We start from the raw sequence: 22,726 nt of genomic DNA on the forward strand, positions 1-22,726 counted from the left end.
ATTAATCTGCTTCAGTTTTACAGTGTTCCGTGTTTGTCTAACATTTTCTGTTTCATAATTTACAATTTCACTCGTTTATGCTGTATGAGTTCCCACCAAGGGTCATCACCATGTTAGCTTGTGGTGGACAGTTCTGTAAAAATTCCCTTTTTGCCACAGGCATACAAAAAGAGTGGGCAATATTATTACCGGAAACACTTAAAGAGAGAGCCCTGAATGACCATGACATGTTTACCCTCATGTGCTTAAGGGTAAACTAAGCACCTCCTGCTTCATTAGGCCTCACATGTTGAATGGCACCAGGGGCAGTACTAGAGCTCCAGGGGAATCCCAGGGCTCTGAAGAGAGGAAGTGGAAATCATTAGTATCAATGTGACGTGGCAAGTTGGTTCAACTAGGCCAGGGCTCCAGAGAGCTACCAGGCAGATTATGTTTTGGCCCCTGCATCTGACCGTGTGCTTGAGAGACTGTCTGTGACTATTCTCGGACACCACAGCACCGATCGGCATGAAGCTTGCACATACACTCCCAGTAGGCCATGGAAGAAACTCCAGACCAGTTATTTTCAAATCAACATAATTGTGTTGCTATAACAGGCCGCTTCACATTGTTACCTACATTGTTACCCACCCACCAAATTAGGCACAAATGCCCTCATTCGTTATATGACAATGACTATCACATCCGGGTTTCTGCACCTTTCTGTTGCAACTGTCCGTTGTGTTTGTCAGACAAACTCAAATTCCTGCACCCCACGGCTGACAAAGCAGAAGTGCACTACTAGTCTGAAATACATGCACAGTGTCTCAGTAGCAGCATAGAATCTGTCATCATGATTGATAGGTGACTTAACTTTGAGTCAATTAACACTTTTTGATCTATAAGCTCACAAGACGTTACATTGTAACATTGTGAGATAGCGATTTAAGCCGAAAATTGGGATGCTAATTGGGAAGTTAAGGTTTACTTTACTTTAACGGCACTCTGTGCTGTTTGAATACAATATATGGCCTAGCTAGCTGTTTCCTGAATTGACAGATGTGTCATCTTTAGAATGAAACATTAGCAGAAATGTGACAATTGGCCCCGGTCTCCCAAGCAGAAGTAAACATGATTGGTCTGTTAAAAATGGAAAAATAAATCTAAGTTGCGTGGGTAATTATTTTTAAATTTATTTTTATTTACCCAGGCCAGGGTAGAAGCTGAGCACAAGACGTTCTCATTTTCAGCAACACCTTGGACATAACTTGACAGCACAAAGCATAACGGGAGGATACATTGTGGTTCATAGTTGTTTTGATGGAGATGGAGTGTTGAGTGATTTTTGTATTTCTTTCCAGTTTTTCATGTGTTTATGCGGTGACAGTATTTCCCCTTGGTGTGTTTAGGGTTTCTTCCTGGAGCCTCAAACCTTGACAGTCAAGCATGCCAATGAAAAAAACATTGATATAGTGACATCACAATAACATCCCCTCCCCCTTTATCATACAACAACAGCTGTGGGTGTGGCTTCAGTTCAGGTGGATCACCAGATTCACCATCCATCACCACCCACCAAGATATTTTTTGCCTTTATTGATATAACAGTTTGAATGGGGGAGAGAGATGGGGGGGGGGAGACACGCAACGCAGCAAAGGTCGTCGAGATCGAGACTCGAACCCGCGACACGCTGTTAGTCAGGATTACCAGCCTAGGCCCTAGCCCAGGCCAAACCAGGCATACTTAATGAACTGGTGGGCGTGTCCACATAAAAATAAATAAATCGTCCTCCTTATATAACAATAATACCTCATGATCATGTTTTAGGGTGGCAAAAAATCATGGCTCTCATTCTAACACAACAAACTCCACAAATGTACAAATGACACAGAGGAGATCATGCTTTTTAGTGGGTGAAATGGACATTTTCAAATTGCTCTGTGGTAGGCTATAGTATCACAGCAGCTGCCATCAACCTTAGTTTTTGACTGCCTATGCAGTGTTTTAATGTTTGGGTTAACAAGGTCATTTACAGTAGGAGTGCATTTGGGCACAACCTTACCCTGCACATAGCAGGTTGCAATTTCATAGAAGAGAGACTTGCTAGAACAGGTTAAACGGCAACAAGGACATAGTGATACAAACACAGAGAAGGCTCAAACAAACCACCTTGACTCAAATACACCAGAGTAAGGCCAAATGTGTACAAAGACGGATGCATGCACACTGACTGCACAGACGAACAGTCTGGTGAGATGTAGGAGCCTAGGAGGACCCTAGGAAGGAAGCCCTCGTTAGTATACACACCCCTCAATGGCAATGCCTGCAATCCCCCAAGAACACACAAGGCAGAGAGAGAGAGAGAGAGCCTCCTGGTGGCTCTGGCATGAGAGAAAGGACAATAGCTGGAAATCTGGAGAGTGTTGTGCGTTGCGTTGCAGGCAGCGTTGGGGACCACCTGATGACCTCTCTTCCAGGCCAAGGCTTTATCCATTACTAGAAATGGATTATAATCACATTTTTGATGTATTTACAAACTGTATTGTGGATCATTTCCACATCATGACTCATATATCAAACAGAGGCTGTGTGTGTGTGTGTGTGTGTGTGTGTGTGTGTGTGTGTGTGTGTGTGTGTGTGTGTGTGTGTGTGTGTGTGTGTGTGTGTGTGAGTGAGAGTGAGTGAGTGAGTGAGTGAGTGAGTGAGTGAGTGAGTGAGTGAGTGAGTGAGTGAGTGAGTGAGTGAGTGAGTGAGTGAGTGAGTGAGTGAGTGAGTGAGTGAGTGAGTGAGTGAGTGAGTGAGTGAGTTTTAAATCATACTTGTGTGAAGTGACGGGCACCCACTGAAGCAAACATTAAAAGTCCATAGACTTGGCTGCCACGTGACATCATGTCTGAGCACTGGACGTTAGAGGGGCTAGCACCCCTCAAAAATGTGTTTGGATTAATAATATTGCTATCAAGGAGAACAATTTTGCACCCTGTCTCAGTCTTTGTGTGATGTGGTGAAACTGTATAGTAGCTGTTGCCAGGGAAATAAGAACTTGCAATCAACTTCCCTTTTGGTTACTTACGTGGCAGCATAAGTAACCACACACACACACACACACGCACGCACGCACGCACGCACGCACGCACGCACGCACGCACACACACACACACACACACACACACACACACACACACACACACACACACACACACACACACACACACACACACACACAGGGTGTTTTCTCTGGAAGGAACTTGGCCAGTAGGGGCGCTCGTGGTTTCTTTCTCTTTTACATTATAAAGTCCTTTCTATTTCTCACATAAATCTTGTTTTGTTGTATGGTAATTGTCAAGCCATGTTCATAATATTGTGCAGTAGTAGGCTATAGCCGTAGCCTACTGTAAGTTAACGTTTTATAGTCGATATTATAGTCAATATTAAATATTGATTGATTGATTGATTGATTGAAGTAAGTATTAATAGATTGGAGAATTACAGTACATTTCAAGTACAACTCAATACAAAATTGCTGCCTCACTGTCGTGTACGTTTACCCTAGCCTGGCGGGGCCAGACGCCAGACTCATCAGTCAAAGCCATGCAGGCTACGTTTACCTGCCTGTGTGTGCGCCTGCCTGCTGCTGCATCGTAAAGGCTACACTGTAGCTGCAGTAGTACAGTACAGTTACAGACAGTAGGCTACACTGTAGCGTCCCTGCGCTTCGTTGTCAATAGAAGAAAGGAAAGGGGAGTTAACCATAGGAGAGTGAACCAGTAAACTGCTTGTGCTGGCTGCTGTGTTTTCCGGAAGAGAGGGTGTGAAACATGGGACAATTTTCAACGTTGCAGCAGCCGAGACTGTGGGGAAGCGTGTCTGTCTGTGGATGATGCGAGTGTTTTAGAAACAGTTTACAAGCGCTGACTGTGTCCCACTCACCACATGTACTGTACTGTTTGAGTGTGTCGGTGTAGCATAGTGAGCTGGCTGGCCGAGCCTGTGTGCACTGCCAGTGTGTGTGTGTGTGTGTGTGTGTGTGCAGCTTTATTTATTTCTAAAACTGGACGCGCCTCGCGGATCCCGCTGTGGAAAGCGGTGGCTCAAAACCTCAAATAGTGCACGCAAGACCACTTTTTGGTGAGTAAAACTTTTATGTGATTATTTCAATGCCCGTTTTAATGTATAATGTATTTGTCATGCCAGTGTATATCTGTGTTGTGGGAAAACCACGCGCCTGTGGTTTGCATTGCACTATATATGTTCTCCACAATGTGGCTTTAATTAATTTATAGCAGGCGCACAATACCACTGCATACAATACTGCATTTCGGGGTGTGCGGGGCAAGCGCTCACAGCCTCACAGAGTTGGAGGGTTGTCTGCGTGGATTCGAACCACCATAGGGAACCACACTGAAATACAGTAGGCTATGTGCACTGAGCATATACTGTACATATGCAATGCACACAACAATGTGTAATTGACCTGCTTCGCACACCTGCCATAATGGTATACGCCTCCCATTACCCATACACAAAATATTGTAGTGTAATACACTACAAGATTACACTAAAAATCTTATCAAAAATATTGTGTGTGGGAAGCTTTAAACCACACACGGCTGACATTGTGTGTAACACACCTAAGTGTCAATATCATATTGACAGATGTGTTGCGACCATATTGACTGGAGCTGGCTGCTGGTTTAAATTTGCATAATTCCATCCAGTAAAAGGAACTATTTAATTTGAGATTAATAGTGACCAGTGTTGGGCAATATTACCAAAGCGAGTGATATGTTACTTATTACATATTACTCCTTAAAAAGGCATAATATTATATTACTTGGAATCAAGTACAACCCAATCTGTTTAGTCAGCTTCTTTTAGAACTGAATCAAATTGTTTTGAATAATAATAATAATAATAATAAGAGTCACCAATCAGCCAAAAAGGCTATAAAAGCAGCAATCTCTCTTGATGAATGAAATGTTTTCAAACAGTAGCCAACAAATCCTGAGTAATATGTAATAATTGTATAATATTACTGTTTCGGCAGAGTAATACCCTACACTACTCGTTGCTGGGTAAAGTATTAATATTACAGTGATACATATATTACTAGTAACTCATTACTAACACTGATAGTGACTGTCTCTCAATAATGATTCAAGATTATGTTGAATTCACTAAAAGCATATAGCTGTATTGTTACATTTTATTTAACCTTTATTTAAGCAGTAAAAACACATTGAGACAAAGTCTCTTTATCTTTTTTTTGTAGTAGAGAACATCTGAATGAGAATGCAATAAATGGTGTTTCAACAATAGTGTTGTCCAATCAAATATCCATCCATTTCCTAGGGATGTGCACAACCTATTGAGCAACCTTGAGTATAATGGAGGTCCCACAATTAATTATTGGAACTGCAGTTTAATCACAGACCAATATTTGCAGTTTTTCAGTTCTAATATTTTAAATCTGTGCTATGATTTCTAAATGCACTAGCCAGAGTAAACAATATGATCAGATGAGATGGGCTCTGTAGAATACAAAGTAGGCTTACCAGTGGAGAAGCACACAGAATGAACCAAAGCAGTTTTGGCTTGGACTTGTAGATTTAAATATTTTTAAGATGTAAAAAATGCATACCAATTATGCAAAATATATGGCTATTGCCTAATCCTAATGCAATAGGTAACATCTTATGATCTTTGCATGCTGAAAATATAGGATAGCGGCTCTGAATTGATTGATTGAATACTTTATTAACAGTTTGCACAAAAAAAAAGCATGTAAGAGTATTGGCTCTAAGTTCGCAACGCATCACATCAGTAACATGTGAGCTTGTAGAGTAGCAGCTATGTTCGGCAACATTGTACCACAAAGTATAAATCAGGCAATCAAATATAAATGATCTGGCTGCACATTCCATTTCCTTCTGGCCGATATCGGAGTTGTATGACTCTTCTGTCTGTGGCTTTCCTCTAGAAACGGGCGTGTTGGGGTCGTGCTCAATTTTGTTTGTTTGTTGTTGAGTTTGCCGCAGTATTCTTTACCCCTCCCTTGAGAGAAGAATACCAGTTCCTGTTAAAACACAGGTCAAGGGGCTTTGCTTGCAACTAGACTGATTCAGTTTTGTTTCTATAAATTACATTCAGGAAAATCAATTTCCTAATGGCACCAAGATTGCTCCCATCTCCACTTGTCTAGACACATTTACTAGGCTGGCAATCCATGATAAAGTTGGATATTATGCATGCATACTGTACATCATTTACATTTGTGCTCATTTTCCACACACTATGGTTTCTTCAACAGGTAAAATGCATATCTTTTTGTTATCAGGCAGCTATTTATTTTGTCTTCCTATTATGAAAAGGATGTACTACTGATACAGTAGAATACAACATACTATGCTCTACATAAAATATTCATAACACACCGGTATTTCTGTTTCATGGGATGCATATTGAGTGTTACCAAAATAAGTGTCATGCAGACTGGCACCACCATGGCCCGCCAGCGAGCGGTCCACGGACCCCCAGGTTGGAGAACCAGGCTACTCTAGCCAGGTACTCTTCTCCAGGTTGGAGAACCAGGCTACTCTAGCCAGGTACTCTTCTCCAGGTTGGAGAACCAGGCTACTCTTGCCAGGTACTCTTCTCCAGGTTGGAGAACCAGGCTACTCTAGCCGACTGTGGGGGAGATGACAAAACCTCCAAAGCACCGTTGTAGTGTAACAAATTGTCTTTGACAATTCTTCATTTGCACCATGAGCCGCTGTATGACCCAGCTATTCAAAAAGAGGACATGGCAACAGCTCCTGGCTCTTTGAGCCCTTGTGGGAAGGGATTAGAATTAGGTTATGGGCGAGTGTGTGTGTGTGTGTGTGTGTGTGTGTGTGTGTGTGTGTGTGTGTGTGTGTGTGTGTGTGTGTGTGTGTGTGTGTGTGTGTGTGTGTGTGTGTGTGTGTGTGTGTGTGTGTGTGTGTGTGTGTGTGTGTGTGTGTGTGTGTGTGTGTGTGTGTGTGTGTGTGTGTGTCATTCGACAAACCCACACTCATGCAGTAAGTTCAACAGAAAGATAGTTTTGACTATGATCATTAGTTTTGAATTAACCAGTTCAAAACTATATACAGTACTGCGTTGACCCAGGTCCCACAGAGCTCTATACCTGATATCTCTCTTCGCTGAAACTAGCCAATCTGGGGCGACCGCTAGCCGCAAGGTTAGGCGCAAGGCGCACATGTGCGTGCGCATCTATCACATCAAAATCACTACAATGTAATGTAACAAACATAATAAATAAATAGTAAAACAAATTTGCACTCAAAGACGTGGCGGGCGGATGCGGTGGCAGCACCTAGGCAGTCAGCTACCGTGTTTGCAGGAGAGGGATGGTGTTCTTTGTCACTGCACTAGTGACTCCAACAGGTTGGTCAAGGGCACCTGTCAGCAGGGTGAACTATGAGGAACAGGATGTTCCTCAGCATGCACCACTACAGCATAGAGATGCTCTGATAATCGATCAGCGATCGGTAGTGATAAGTGATTTAAGTGTGTCATGCCGTCTGCAAGCGTAAGACACAGTTTTAGGCTCTCTACCAGAAACAAAAGCAAGCTTGCCTTGCTTTTATTTGGTGTCCCACAGTCATTTAATGTTGCAGTGCCAATTGTGTGACGATGAGATATGAGATGAGATATACTTTATTAGTCTCCCGAGGAAGAAATTTGTCTTAGACAAAGGGCCCGCATGCAAGCGTAGCCCTAGTCCATGTCGCCACAGTGCAGCGCCAAATACATCTTTCTTGCATCATAGAAAAATAAAGTAAGAAAAAAGAAGGATGGGGGGTGGGGGGTGGGGGGGGGAGGGGTAGAAGCATGGAATGGGTGAGGGGTATTGACAGAGAGGGGGGGGGGGGGGTAGTAGTCTATAATTTCCTGGAAAGTTGTAGCTATTATGGAGTTTATGGAGTAACACAGACAGGCAAGGTTCAGCTGAGTCATCCTTAGTGTCTGTTTACAGCTTCTTAGCAGGATGTTGTGTGCACTATAGACAGGTTTGGTTTAAGTACAGTATGTGGTTATATGTACAGTACATGTCTTATGTTAGAATCATATAAGTCACAGCCGTCTTGCATCTTTGTCTTCCGTCTTTCCTGTCATTCTTTATTGTATCTATTTCACAGTTTAAAGGAAAATTGTTAACTCTGGTCTCTGCTGCTCACCAACTCCCAAATTATATTCCAGCTCTTACCTTCACTTATGCATTACATGTAGATATTATGGTCTCTCTCCATCTGTCCATGGTTTTCACCCTTTAAATTATGCATGGATATAATAAGAGAGCTGCTACCAAGATGTGTGCATAGAGTGCACTTCAGGCATGCCATGCAAAAATCCAAGTCTTAAAATAAGATCAAACTTGCATTTGACAGTGTATAATAACAACATAGATTTCTTCCTGAAAGCATCATGCTACATTGGGAAGTGAAATTCTTCTCAGTAAAACAAGAATTTATGACATTAATTAATTAATTACCAGCTGCTGCCTTATATCCCAAGGCTGAGAGGTCGGCTAGAGGCAAAAATCACACCCGTGTATGTGAAGTGAGTGGTGCAACTCCGTGTGGGGGTTTCCGGGGGGGGGGGGGGGGGGGGAAGAGTTCCAGACCCCCAGAACGCGGCCGGGCCGGTTCCGGTGTGCTGCCCCGCGTCCAAAATGGTTGAGAAATGACAGAGTTACCGTGCGGCGGTCCCTCTACTGTACCCTCTACTGTACTGTACTGTCACTGTACTGGCACACCCGAAAGCATCATCAGTTAATATGTGCGTGTGTGTGTTTGTGTGTGTGTGTTAGGTTGCGCACAGGTGGTGAAAAACAACCATGTTTTCGTGCTCATACCCAGCTACCCAGCCACCCACCCACACACATAGCTCCGTAAGGGAGTGGTTGCACCACTCAAAAAGTGTGTGGTTGCCAATCAGGACGATAGGTAGGTCAGTACAGCCAATGAGAAACATAGGTCTCAACTACAGCCAATCAGGACGATAGGTAGGTCAGTACAGCCAATGAGAAACATAGGTCTCAACTACAGCAAGTGGGCGTGAAAGCACTGCAGAGAGAACATTGACACACAGCAGCTGGTAAAAATCGGACCCGTCTGAACTGAGTGGTGCTGTTGGGGGGTCGGACTATTGGTTGTCTGCTACTATTGGCTGTCTGACTACTGGTTGTCGGACTATTGGCTGTCAGACTATTGGTTGTTGGACTATTGGCCGTCGGACTATGTAGTCTGTACTGTACTGCCTCTCACGCACCTGTGCATATGCTACACCGTAGCATGTACTGCACTGTGCTGGAGTTACCCTAACACTAAAAACTCAGCTTCCTATCATGTGCCTGTGCACATTGTGAAGCTCAACAGCACCACCTGCGTTCATGATTTGAGGCTTTTTGTTCAAAACGGGCCAATCCTGCAAACTTTGAAAGCCAATGTTAGCCAATTAGGATGGAATATGAAATAACGGACAGATCGGTCTTGAGCACAACTATTTGCGGGAGTTTTGGACAAAATCTGGAGGAGTAATATTAAAAATATGTTTTACAAAAGTCGGCCTCCTGGTGGCGCTATAACAGGCTGTTCTGGAAAGTTTGAGGCAGAGGTTCATCGTTGGCATCTAGGGAGTGTGTGCAAAGTTTGGCATCAATCGGGTTAACGGTGCCGGAGATTAGCTGTACACAGACGGACAGACACACACGGACGGACGGAGTGCAAAACATACTCTCTCCCCATGCCTTCGGCCTGGTGGAGACTAAAAATGTAAAAGGACCCTGACAGTGTGGTGGAACTATCAGCAGGCCAGTGAGTTCATTCATTTGTGGTTGTGCTATGGGTTCAGCTGTGAGATTAACTTTATGTTTAAGATAAGATAAAAACAAAGTTTCAAAATTTCATCAAAGTTTAGTCTTCCTTGAAATGGAAATTGTGTCGTCTCAGCATAGTAAATAATAGATAAAATCTACAATAGTAAGATAATGTTATAATCTGACATTTAAGAATCTGGTAGTGGGTAATAATAAAACTAAAAGCACAATTTCTATCGACTCACCCTGTGTTTCAGATAAGAGGTGGGCTGTGGAAAGTAGACAGTTCAGAATCCTGCCTTCCGATGACATTATCTGTGGCAATTTCATCATGCTAACTTTCCAAGAAGACAAAAGCTGTAGTTTTCATTAGCTTTATCCCCACCGGTGATGTCATTGGTAGGAAAGACCAATTGCCTGAACTGTACATAGCCTACCTCTAAGATGCAGAGCGAGTAGACAGAAATGGTAAGTAAGTAAATAGCCATGTGACCCATATGTCAGGAGTCTTATCTCCTGACATTGTACAGTACAGAGTACATATCCCCCAGTCATGATGTACAAGTAAGTACACTCCCTGGACATGACTAGTATGTCGCAGCCCCAATCTTTGATGCTGGGGAGGCATTGGGTGACATTATTATAGTCTTTGGTATGACTCCCGGGAATTGAACCCCGACCTCTCAATCACACGGAGCATGGTGCATTAGTGAGGACCAATTAAATGAAGAGAAGGTTGAAAATGGGTGCTCTTGCATTCTTCCTCGAGTAGATGATTTTAGGCATTTGTAAGATCCTTGTATTTCTCAGAAATGTTATTTGGATTAGTCCCAAAGCACTTAAAGACAGAGTAATCAGGTTGCTGAGCAATTTTGTCAAACAAGTACTTAAGTGATCTGCCTTTGCTCTGCTCTGTTTATTGGACCGATAGTGTTATCAAACGATAAGAGCACTGGCCGGCAATGACTCCACTCAGAGGAAAACCACAGTTTGACTGAAGCAGTCGTAACAGTCCTTTCCATTTGAACCTATCCTAATTATCAACACACACAAACCCGGCATAGCAACTACTCCACAATGTTGTCCTGTTAAGAAACCATTATTATTATTATTACCAGTAAGACGCCTGAGATCGCGGGCACGCATCTGCCTTGTTGACGGCAGATTGCTGGGCGAATGCTGGCGCTTTGACATGGGACCAATATGGAATGAAATGATCAGGTCAGATCAACATATGGAATGTCAGAACAGGTCAGCTCCATACAGTATATGGAGATCTAAGGGTGGTAGCGCGGACATTATCTTGAGTGTACAGGGTTTGATGAGGGCCCAGGTAGGGCCGGGCCTTAAATTTCAAGCCTCTTTTCGACGGCTGCTGGGCACGGCTGCACTTTGCAACTTTGGGGCAGGCCCGTCTAGAGTTTGAAATTTTAATGGACTAAGTCAAAAGGTATAAGTCAAAAGGGAGACATCGAAGAGGAAGGATGGATGGGGAAGGATCAACATATGGAATATGTCAGAACAGGTTCTGACATATATCCATATATGGAGATCTAAGGGATGACATCAGGGATCTCCATATATGGACTTAACTGCGTCAGCAGGTCGCATTTACTATGACATCAGGGACTCCACATCTCCATCCCTGATGATGTCACGAGACCTGGGCACCATATATGGTGCCTGACACACCAACTGACGGGAAATGCACGATTCCATAGATAACTGCGACCTTCGGTCGCTATTATTATTACAATTGATTTATTTTTAAGTATTTTTGTAAAATTGCTTGATGGATGGGGAAATGGCTACAATGTTTTGGTTAATAATATTAACCCTTTAAATAATGGAGAAGAAATGATGGCAGGGTACAGCAGCTAACCCATTAAGTTGTTTAAATTAATTGCCAAGTTTCAGGATTACATAATTGCGAAACCTAAAATCACGATTTTCGATTACTGCCAATGCATTGTCCAGCCCTACTGATCTGCACTCCCATTTGATTCCTGTTTTTGTGGCACAAGCTGTGCGTCCTCCACAGTATGTGAGCTCAACAGATGGCTGGCCAGTGGGTTTGTGGTATAATTCCATCACTCTGCTCTACAGTACCTGTCACTCTGTGCCGGTGGAGCTTGTCCATTTGTTGTCCAACCGAAAAACCCGGCTTAGACTGACATTCCTTTTGCGGTTTTCCATCTAAAAAACAGGATCTCAAGAGGCTCTCGGCCTCTCGCATATGTTTTTGACAGTTGTTTGCGTGTAGGCGAGGAGCAGTGAAATGGTATTGAGCGGCAAGGACGGAGTTCTCCGTTCAATCAATTAGTAACGCCCAGCGCTCATGTTGTTCAGAAGACTTGTAGAATTCCACTTCCTGTTGGTGATGTCACTAAAGGGCCAGTTAATTATTGTTATGGAGAGGAGAATTACTTGTGTAACGGGGATGAGTGTGATTCTATTTATTCAAAAACTAAACATGACCAGCAATAAAGCACAGATAGATTTATGTGAATGGCATAATTTATGGAATTTGTAGATTTTTTATATCTCATATCTCAAGTCCAATTTCATCGAAGGCCATTAGGGGACATGGAAAAATTGACAATAGGGGGTGTCGATTGAAAGAAAGCAAGATAATTTCTGATCTGAAAATAAAATCTATGGAATTTTACACAATATTAAAGGGAACATCTAAATTGATGAAAAAACATTAAAAAAAAAATTGGTGACTCAATCGATAAAATACACCTTAAAAGGTCCTACTGGTTTCGTGGAATGACTCAATGACTCAACAAAGTCTGTGTTGCAATGTGCCATATATATGTGGCCAACTCACAGATGTGCCAGCCGACTGTGTAAACACATGTCTGTTGTGATGCATACTGACAGATGGTGTTGATTTCTATGACAGATTCAAGAGCAGTCTTGTATCGGTATATGAGCAGGGTTTGATGTTGATGCCAAGGGGGACTGGTATGTGTTGCGGCACGTAGTGTAGATGCACATAAATGAAGATGCAGCATATTGTTTACTCTTCTTATCCCATGTAGCTAAAGGTTTCTGAATTGTAAAATGTGTTTGGAAGCTTAGTGGATAGTTACCCAAATTAAAGTGCCCCTCGGGGCACAGGTCTCCACCAGACGCTCTTAATCTCGAAGTGTTTAAGTTCAGCAGAAATTGGCCTCATGGCCTCATATATGGACGAGCAAATCGACATTTTTGTCCTACACAAATATTACATTCCCATTGACAATGAATGGAGAAGTTACATCATATGTGGACGAGCAAATCTGCATTTTTGTCCTTGCACACATTGGCAACGAATGGAGACATGTTACGTCATGATGATGTACGATGATAAGCCCCTCACTTCACACATGTTTTGCAGTGCACCACAGTTTTGTGGAACAGAGAAACACAGAAGAGTTTCTTTTTTCTTTTTTTTTTACATTTTCTTTACAGCACAATAAGTAATTTCAAAACAAGTATTGACATATGGAAAATATATATGTCAATAATTGTTGTCCCCATGGCAGCACAAATACAAACAAAATCTTATCAGGAAATGTTTTGACAACAATAAATACAGAACAAAAATAAATAATAAATAACAAAAAATTAAAAATAAATAAAAAAACTTAAAAAACACATTACATACAGTTAAACAAACAAATGCACAATGTCAACACAGAAGAGTTAGTCACAACTGCACAATTTTACAACTGTAAAATTTAGAAGACAGTCTATGTGAGATACATGAAGGCAAAGGGAAGCTATGGATGTCTCTACATTTGCAAGTCATTGCACGTAATAAGTATGTTAAATACTTAGGAAGTGCAATATCAGTAATGCTCTTGGCTTACTGGACTGAACATTGTGTCACTGTAAGTATGAATCACCTGCAGACTGCAGAGCCATGTCTAATGTGCTACTTACAGTAAGCATCACTTCCGGTCTATTCTACAGTATGGCTCTGGAGTGGGCCACTAATTAACAGAAATGCCACACGCCATGCTTTATTAAACAGCAATGTGGCCTACACGGGAAGTTAATTTGTGTACATAACTCCAGTTAGCTGCTGTAGGGCAGGCGGGTTCAGCTCAGTCCACACACAGTCTGCATGAGGTCTACTGGATCATCAAGAACAGAGAGGGGACTCTGCCTCTTCTTAACCTATTAAAAAACTAGGTAAGACGTGTGTGTGTGTGTGTGAATATAGGGCATATTTTCACATGCAGGTTATTTGTTAAAGTTGGGGTTTGGTTTTCATTTTAAGGTGCAGGCACTTGTAAAAAGAACCACCGCACATCCGCTGAAAAAACTTAAGAGAGGTGCTGGTGCCACAAAGGGAACCTGAGAAAAATAAAGGGAAGCTCCGCACACTCAGATCTGCGCACAATCGATGTATTTATTTAGCAAGCTTTCGGTCTACTGACCTTCTTCAGGCACTTCAAAGCAGGGAAATGTTGCATTGATCGAAGCAGCAGCCAGGAACTGTTGAGGTGCCACAGGCTGTCAGGCAAAAGACAAGTTTCAGTCAAGAGGGAAAAACATTCATGTGCATGCCGGAAGCACTGCCTTTAGTCTTTCTGATAAATTCCTAGAGGAGTGTGAAAAACAGTAAGCTGGACTGGCACCAATTTGCACTAGTGAACTGTTTCAACTGAACATATTCTCAACAGACAGACAAGCTGCTACCACAGAACACAATACAGCCAGGGGAATATCTTTGCTTAATGCACCAGTGCAAAGAGTGAGGTACTTTAATGCAGCTGAAAGCCTCCATCTAATATCTAACATAAGTGTTAAAGAAGTGGAATTACATAATTCAAATGTGGATTGAGTCTTTGTATACATGGTAAAAAAAACAGTTGCACACTATTTTTTTTTAAAGGGCAATAGACTGAGAGAGTCATGGCAAGCCCAATTGAGTGCATGCCTTTTGTCCGACGGAGCATTGGTCCGAACGACAACCTACCTCCTCCCTCACCCTAACCCTAACCTCTCCCGGGGCAGACACCTAAACCTAACCGCAACCCTCTCCCGACCCGCAGCGCACCTCGGAGCATTGCTCCTTCGGAGCAATGCTCTGTCGGATGATAGTATGCCTCCCAGCCCAATTATGTGTTCCATCTGTTCTACAAGGATTATGCCAACGGATACCCACACCACCCACTCCCATAGCCCTCTACCTTTGCCTGACAAAGAACAACAGAATGTGCCCACCAGTAACATCACCCATTCTTTGGGACCGTTTTTACTACAGCCATTGAGAGGACCATGTGCACAACTTAAAAGCAGTCATGGTAAGGTGTGTGCACTCTGTGCAGTGGTTTAGGGGGGTTAGCTGAGGGAAGGGGGTCAGGTCAAAAGGCCGGCTGTAGGGTTGTCCCGATCACGTGTTCGTAAATTGGTGCCAATCATGTCATTTTCAAATGATTGGAATCGGATCGAGAGCAAAAAATCGGGACATCCCTATATCAATATTATATCCATATCATGACAATAGGCTGGAATCTGGATATTGTCTGTGAATCGGTATCAGCAGACATCCCTACCTCACTAAAGCCACCAAATGGGGATAGAGATCCCTTCCCTGGGCTTTTGTGCTAGTGAGAGGGACTTAACGTGCACAACAGATGTGCGTGTATGTGGAGGAGAGAGGGGTTGGGGGAAAAACACCAGCCTCCTGCTTTCTTTTAGCAACAGATTAATCCTCCACAAACTCACTCACCTCTCCCTATCCCTGTTTCACTTCCTCCTGATCCCAGGGCTAACCCCTTCTAAAAATAGACTCAACTAGTCGCTCGAGCCGGTCATTCCGTTGGACTGTGTGAGTAGAGATGGGTGGAGCCGTAATGCCCAGTGCACCAGTTCCAACCATATCTCATCACATACATACAGTACAGAATGTCACTCTTCTATTAGGGAAAACTGGAGATGTGTTTACATATTGGCTAGAGGGGGTGATTCTGGTACAGCCTTGTCTCACTGGCTTCTTTGTCAGGGTGACATTTTTGGGATTCTTGCAAGGTCAGCTACTGTATGCTGAAACGCCAGATGATTTCTTGTTGTGAGTAGAGCAAAATTTTCTCTGGCTCTTCCAACTCGTCTGTTTATGCTCTTCTGGTCTGTGGTTATTATTGCCTGGGGCAACCAGTCTCGCAGAGGCTAGCTCTGGATTAGTCTTGGATTGATTGTCCCAGGGGCTGTTTCAGTTCAGTGGGACTGATGAAATTCATGACAAAATTGTTGTTTTTCCCTGATCATCGCTAGATTGGTGTGTTTACAGGGAATGGATCTTTTTAACAGGTTTATTAGGATAGTCTTTGTATCTAGTCTCACAGTTACCAGGCTAATCTTGTTGATTCAGTTAAAGGGTTCCATTAGGGATTAGTCTGGGTCACTGACACTGTTTACTGTCTAGCAGGTGAACCAATAGGAACGAGTCTGCCTCTGCTATACTGTTTTTACTTTTCTAATTTAATTTAATTTAATTTAATGGTTTATTTTCTCCGCCAGAACAAAGGCGTGGCGAGATTATGCTTTCATCTGCTGGAGTGCAGTTAAAACTACCATTCACTTGCATTGAACTCATTTTCCCAGAAACCCTTGCAGCCCAGAGCACGGGTCGATTTCCGGTTTCGTCATCATAACGCCAGGACTCCACTGCCCGCGTTGCGTCGCGTCTCCGTCACCATTAAAATTGCCCCGGTTCGTTTTTTGACGCACGCACGCGCGACGCGCCCGGTGGAGCCCCGGCGTGACGCGACGGCCTCGTCACCAGGTCCGCGACAAATTAGCTATTTATTTTGAATTATTACAAAACGGCGAATTAAACACATAAAACAAATGGCGGGTATAGCGTATTACGCAGGGGAGAAACATGGATTAAATGGCGTGTAAAACGGGTTATGCAGCTAAACTGTCTATTATAAGATTGGCATCAAAATTTGCAGAAGTGGCCCGTTTTGAACAAAATGCCTCAAATCGCCTGATTGCCGTTACTTTGTACGTACATTCCCACTAGGCCAAGGAAGAAATACCAATGCATTTTTTAATCAGCCTGGTGGCTCTCGAATTGTAATCATTATTTTTCAATTATGATTTTATTCAAATGCAATCAAAGCCACAGCTTATAATGAAAGCATTGGGATTTGCGAGGCTGCAGCTGCCCCATGTGCAATCAGACCGGTGCAAAAATAAATAAAAGCCTACTGCAAGTAGCAGCCTGGTTCTTTTTGTATGCCAGGGGTACTATTTGGAAAAATATGGTATTACATAATCAGCAGAGCTACATTTTAATGATGATTTGATGATTGAGATGGAGACTTACAGAAAATAAGAGGGATGGATTTCGCTTGACAGTGTAGGAGGACTGTTAGAGGTAGGGGTGGGCGATATGGAAAAATATAATATCTTATATTCTTATATTATTATATTATATTATTCTTTTTCAAGCAGTAGCCTATCTTTTTCATGTTGATTTTTATGGTTATTTTTCAAGTTACTTAACAGTACAACCACCTACAAGGTAACAAAAACTAAAAGAAAAAGGAGTAACAGACCATTTAGACCAAAATACTTATTACTTTTGGCGAACAAAACTGCCGTAATTCAACAGGAGCTAAATTCTCACACACGTGCTCGTCCAATCATGCTCCTCATAGTGATGATGATCATAGGCTGGATCTGGAATATTGCGACTGTAGGTCGCGGTTTACTATGAAAACCTGCCGACATTCAGTCACACCAGTCAGTCAGTCAGTCCGTCCGTCAGTCAGTCACGCCTCGTGACACGCTCCATATATGGCCAATACCGAATTCCATATGTTGATCTGACCTCATCAAACACTGTACACTCAAGACACTGCCCCAGCGGTCACCCTTAGATCTCCATACAGTATAGGGAGCTGACCTTTTCTGACTTTCCATACTGTATGTTGATCAAACCCTGTACACTCAAGACACGCTCCATATATGACCCCCCCATGCCAAAGCACCATATATGAACCCCCATGCCAAAGCGCCAGTACAGCACTCGCCCAGCAGTCTGCCGTAACCCAGTTGGATGCGTGCACGCGACTCACCCTTTAGGGGTGAGGTGCCGTAACCCAGTTGGATGCGTGCACGCGACTCACCCTTTAGGGGTGAGTCGCTTCTATTATGTCTCCAACACATCATGTATTCTCATTCACAATGAATGCATTTGGGGTGAAGTATTCCTTTAAAATTATGTTTGTGGAATAAATCATTGGCATGTTTTCTCAGACCTCTCAGAAGAGCAGATGGATTCATCTTAAGTCTATCCTTATCTACAGTACCACAACTCCCCTGCATGTATAGAGGATGTTTGCTCAGAAATCTTCAAGGTTACAGGTTACTTGTCTTTTGGCGTAATAGTTGAGAAAAAAGGGGCTTTTAGTTGTTTATTGTTTGCATCCATCATGCAGAGGTTTCTTTTTTTTTTTTCTCTCTGAAGATTGCAGCAGCCCCTGCAAGAGTGGAAAATAAAATAAACAAAAAACTGAACAAGAATAAAATATTTGTTTATTTTGTATGGCAGCATTAGTATTATTGTATATTCATGAGATTCTGCCAGTAAATGAGTGATTTATTTTCTGTATTGGCATTGATTGTCTGTCTTTAGTCATCTGAATACAACAATAGCATAGGGAAGACAATTTGAGGCAAGACTGGAGGTGAAAGTGATTCTCAAGTCTAATGGAGCCAAATGGGTGCATCTATTGACCCAATGCACCCTATTTTACTGTAATTGGCAGGCACTGCTTTCTGTCTAAATGGAGGAAAATATGGCATATGATTAGAATTATTTATGAAAGGAGCTCAAGCTTTCTTTCTTTCTTTCTTTCAGTTGGTTTCAGCAGGTTTCAGTTGTTGCCAAACTGTTGAACTGTTGTAAATGGCTCATTTTGAACCTTTACAGGTTTAATTCATAACTTAATTTATAACTCATTACAAATGTGCAGGGACTCCATAGTTATTATAGAGATATATGGCTGTTACCGTGGCAAAAAAGGGGGTAGTGGGTCATTGCTTTAATAAAAAACTAAACTAAAAACAATGGTAAGTATACCTGAAAATATGAGTTTTTCTGTTTTTTCTGCACTCAATAAAAGGATAAAAGAAATCTCACACAGGTATTGCATCATGCTACAAAACAGCCTAACAGTTCTGGACAACCATAGAGAATATGATTTGTCAACTGTGTGTGTGTGTGTGTGTGTGTGTGTGTGTGTGTGTGTGTGTGTGTGTGTGTGTGTGTGTGTGTGTGTGCGCGCACGTGCGTGTGCGCGTCAAACCCACACACTCATTCAGCCAGTTCAACAAACATAGTTATGACTAAAGACAGACAGATGATCACTAGTTTTCAATTTCCCAGTTAAAACCCTTACTGTACTGTGTTGACCCGGGTCTCATTGGGCTCTACTTGATCCTTTTTCCGCATGGTTTCCGCTATCGGTGTATGAATGTGTGTGAATGTAAAGTGCTTTGGATAAACACGCTATATTAAGTGCTATATTAAGTGCTGCCTCTGTTACATTTCATTGGGCCTAAAGGGAGGCAAGCCAAACTGCCTTGTGCTTGTAGTACTGTGGACATCGCCTGTAATGTTTGTCTGTGTTGTGTAGTAGGTAATGAGACAATACATTCAAAGTTTTTAATTATTTTTGTGGAAAGACCTCCCACTGACTGAGAATGAGCCCAGTGTAGTACATGGAACAAAATTAGTTTGACCCCCCTCCCTTCGACAAAGTGGAACGCACAGTATTATTTTGATATATAAAACATTGACTTTGTCTTAATAGAGGACTTCTTGCATGCATCCTGCCACATTTCAAGAATAGCATACGGTGGCCCATTTACTGGAACCCCCCCCGACATTGTCCTCAAATGAATCGTACATTTATAGCGCTTTTATCCAAGGCGCTTTGCATAGATTGTGCATTACATTCACACACACATTCACACACTGATGGCGGAGTAAGCCATGCAAGGCACAAACCTGCACATTGAGAGCAATTAGGGGTTTGGAGCCTTGCTCAAGGACATTTCAACTTTAGTCTAGAGCCCGGGATCGAACTGGGAACCTCACAGTTCCCATCCATCTGTTCTACCGGCCACTGCCACTCTGAGCCAATGCTGCCCCAATGATAATATCATTGGGGCAGCAGTGGCTCAGAGTGGCAACAACACATTTGAACACAACCATATTATGGTTGTGTTCAAATGTGTTGTTTCTTCTGTATGTTGTCTTGGTGCAAGTTGGTGGATGTATTGACTAAAACCTCTATTCTCATCATCACTCATGTACTGTAAGTGGATATTTCAAATGCTGCTTTATCCCATCTATTACATTACTACTATTTTTATTACTTACTTTTATTACTTACTTATTTTATTACTATTACTACTATGATCTGTTCTCTCTACAGCAGTGGTCAGGGGTAGGAAACTGGAGAGGCCGGGTATAGTTCTACACTCACTCCAGAGGGCCACATTGCAGATACTGTTGTTTGTTGTAGTAAAGATAGCAGAACTACATTGTAGATCTACTATTTTTTCATTAAGCTACTAATATAGGCTGAAGTAATTTAACCAAGTCGTGTTTGTGTGATTGGAACAGCGGAAATAAGGTCACATGCAAATGTGAAATAGCATCGTACTGTACACATTTATGGGAGTGCAGATTCTTATTTATTTATTAGCTCACATCCACTCCTGTGTTGTCTTTTCAGCTGGGGGGGTGAGACGTTAGACATCGCTACCTCAAGCTGGCAAGTGCTTCTCCTCTCCCCCGCCCTCCATGGCTATGCACAGTGACCTTGGCTACAGGTCAGACCCTGATGCCTACGACCATGATGCAGACGAACAGGCCAATGTCCTCACGGACATTATGGCGGCCGTAACGACCAGGGAGACGGGGGACTCCACTGCCAATGGGGTGAAGAAGGCCCATCCGGCACGCCCCCGACACTCCGGGAGGAAGTTGTCATTGCAGGAGAAAGGCTCCCCTCGCGTGGCTCGCACGCCCACCGTGGAGTCCAAACGTGTATCCATATCAGATACTCGGGTGAGAGTTTTTTATTATACTTTTTTTTTTTAAAGATATTTTTGGGGCTTTTTGCCCCTATTGATAGATACAGTAGGTTGACAATAAACAGGGAGAGAGATGGTCCAAGTGGTGATTATTAAAGAACATTCCTATATGATTATGTTATGTAATCGTGGTTGTTATCAATCTAAATGAAGCAGGGCTGCTCAGAAGGAGCAGCCCTGTTACTCCATTTACACCCCTGGAATTGATATGGGTTTTTTTTGTGGTTAGGTTTTACAGGTGAAGCACAGAGAGAACTAAACAAACGGATAAAACGTTGGCCCTCATTTATGAAATTAACTTAAAACTGAGCGTATCAAGTGTACTTGTGCAACATATTTGCGGTATCTAAGCATCCAGTATGCAGCCACATTGATGGTTAAGTTGTTTCTGTCTCGGAACGTAAGAAGGCATGAGTCATTCCACAGTTTGGAATCTCAGTTAAGGAGAGAACCCCAAAGCTTGAATGCCATACCTGTGCCAAACTAGTACTCTGCAAACTCCCTCTCATCTGTGTCTCCCCACATGAACAAGCAACTGTGATTCCTGCGTATTGAGTTATTCGTTCCTCTCATGTCTATCCATGTGTAGAAGTAAACCAAAATCGGCTTGCTGTAGTTGATAATTGGTTTTCCTTATCTTTCCGTATTTATCCTAATCCCAGCAGTACTAGTTATAACCAGAGGTCTCATGAATGGCTTTGCCTGGTCTGGTGAGCACTATTCCACTGGACAGAGAATAATGAAAATGAGGTGGGGGTCAGCCAAGGTGTGTGGGCAACGGTTCATGAATTGTGTCCTTCTCGCCTTTCAAACACAAGGTCATGGGTTCGACCCCGGCACTGCCAACTCAGCGTATGAGTAGCATGGCTTGGGTGCAGCAAGTCATGCGGCAAGTACTGGGAGCTGATGGTAGGTGTTGCAGTCCACCTCAGCATTCCATCTCCCAGAAGTTTAGTGCATTGTGAAACGGTTATAGACTCCTGCTACCAACATTAAGCCTCTCAGACCTACTTACTTAACAAATGTACTTAATTTATTCACTTAGTCTGTGTTCACTGTTCACACACAGACTGAGTGAATCCATGACGATCTTTAAGATCAGCATTTTACAGTCTGCTGTTGGAGGCGTTCCACTGTAAATTCCTGCATGAAAGCTGATTTGCAGGTCTGTCCCTGATCTATGGAGATGGAACTCATGACAGTTGCTTGTATTTTCCCACACCCGCAGGGCAGTGGGGACACGGTTTGACAGACTGGGAGGGAGAACAGTATGCCATGTTGGCACAGCCAAGACTTCTGAGTGAGATTTCAAGACGGTGAATACAGATAGGACATTTTCCCAGACAGAGTAATGAGGGAACGAGTGCAGTTGACAGTTTATCCCTTTTCCTTATTATTTAATCAAATGTGTCCTGCTCTGCATTCTGAACAGGTAAAACCTTGGAGGTAGCTTACATGTGTCAGCTATGTAGGAATGCGAGAGAAGGAGCTGACCTCCATCACTGTTGATATTTCAATAATATCATGACATGTTGAGAGGTTGCTACTGTAGGTTCTTTCCCTCGGTTTTTAATCACTCTTATGGCAGCTCCAGACAGCACAAATAGTCGGCTGGCGGCCAGTTTGAAAGCATTGGGAGTTGTCGGCAGGAGACTCCCGACGACAAGCTCCAACAAATCATAAATAGCAGTTAAATCCAATAACGTCAATACTAAATAATAGGGGGCAGCCTATATATACAATATCGAACACCTACACAATACACACAT

General features: G+C 42.7%; 1 protein-coding gene across 2 annotated transcripts in view; it reads left to right on the forward strand.

Moving 5' to 3' along the window:
* The first annotated feature begins 3,775 nt into the window (after positions 1-3,775).
* Positions 3,776-22,726, forward strand: part of camkk1a (calcium/calmodulin-dependent protein kinase kinase 1, alpha a) — a 55,376-nt gene continuing 36,425 nt past the window's right edge. For both annotated transcript variants that reach the window (XM_083773910.1, XM_083773911.1), the window contains exons 1-2: positions 3,776-4,108; positions 20,597-20,931. In XM_083773910.1, coding sequence (XP_083630036.1) covers positions 20,665-20,931 — 267 coding nt within the window. In that variant the 5' untranslated portion in view covers positions 3,776-4,108; positions 20,597-20,664. The remainder of the gene's footprint in view (positions 4,109-20,596; positions 20,932-22,726) is intronic.

The sequence above is a fragment of the Protomyctophum parallelum genome (assembly GCF_964188405.1).
Source record: "Protomyctophum parallelum genome assembly, chromosome: 1".
Classification (NCBI taxonomy): Eukaryota; Metazoa; Chordata; class Actinopteri; order Myctophiformes; family Myctophidae; genus Protomyctophum; species Protomyctophum parallelum.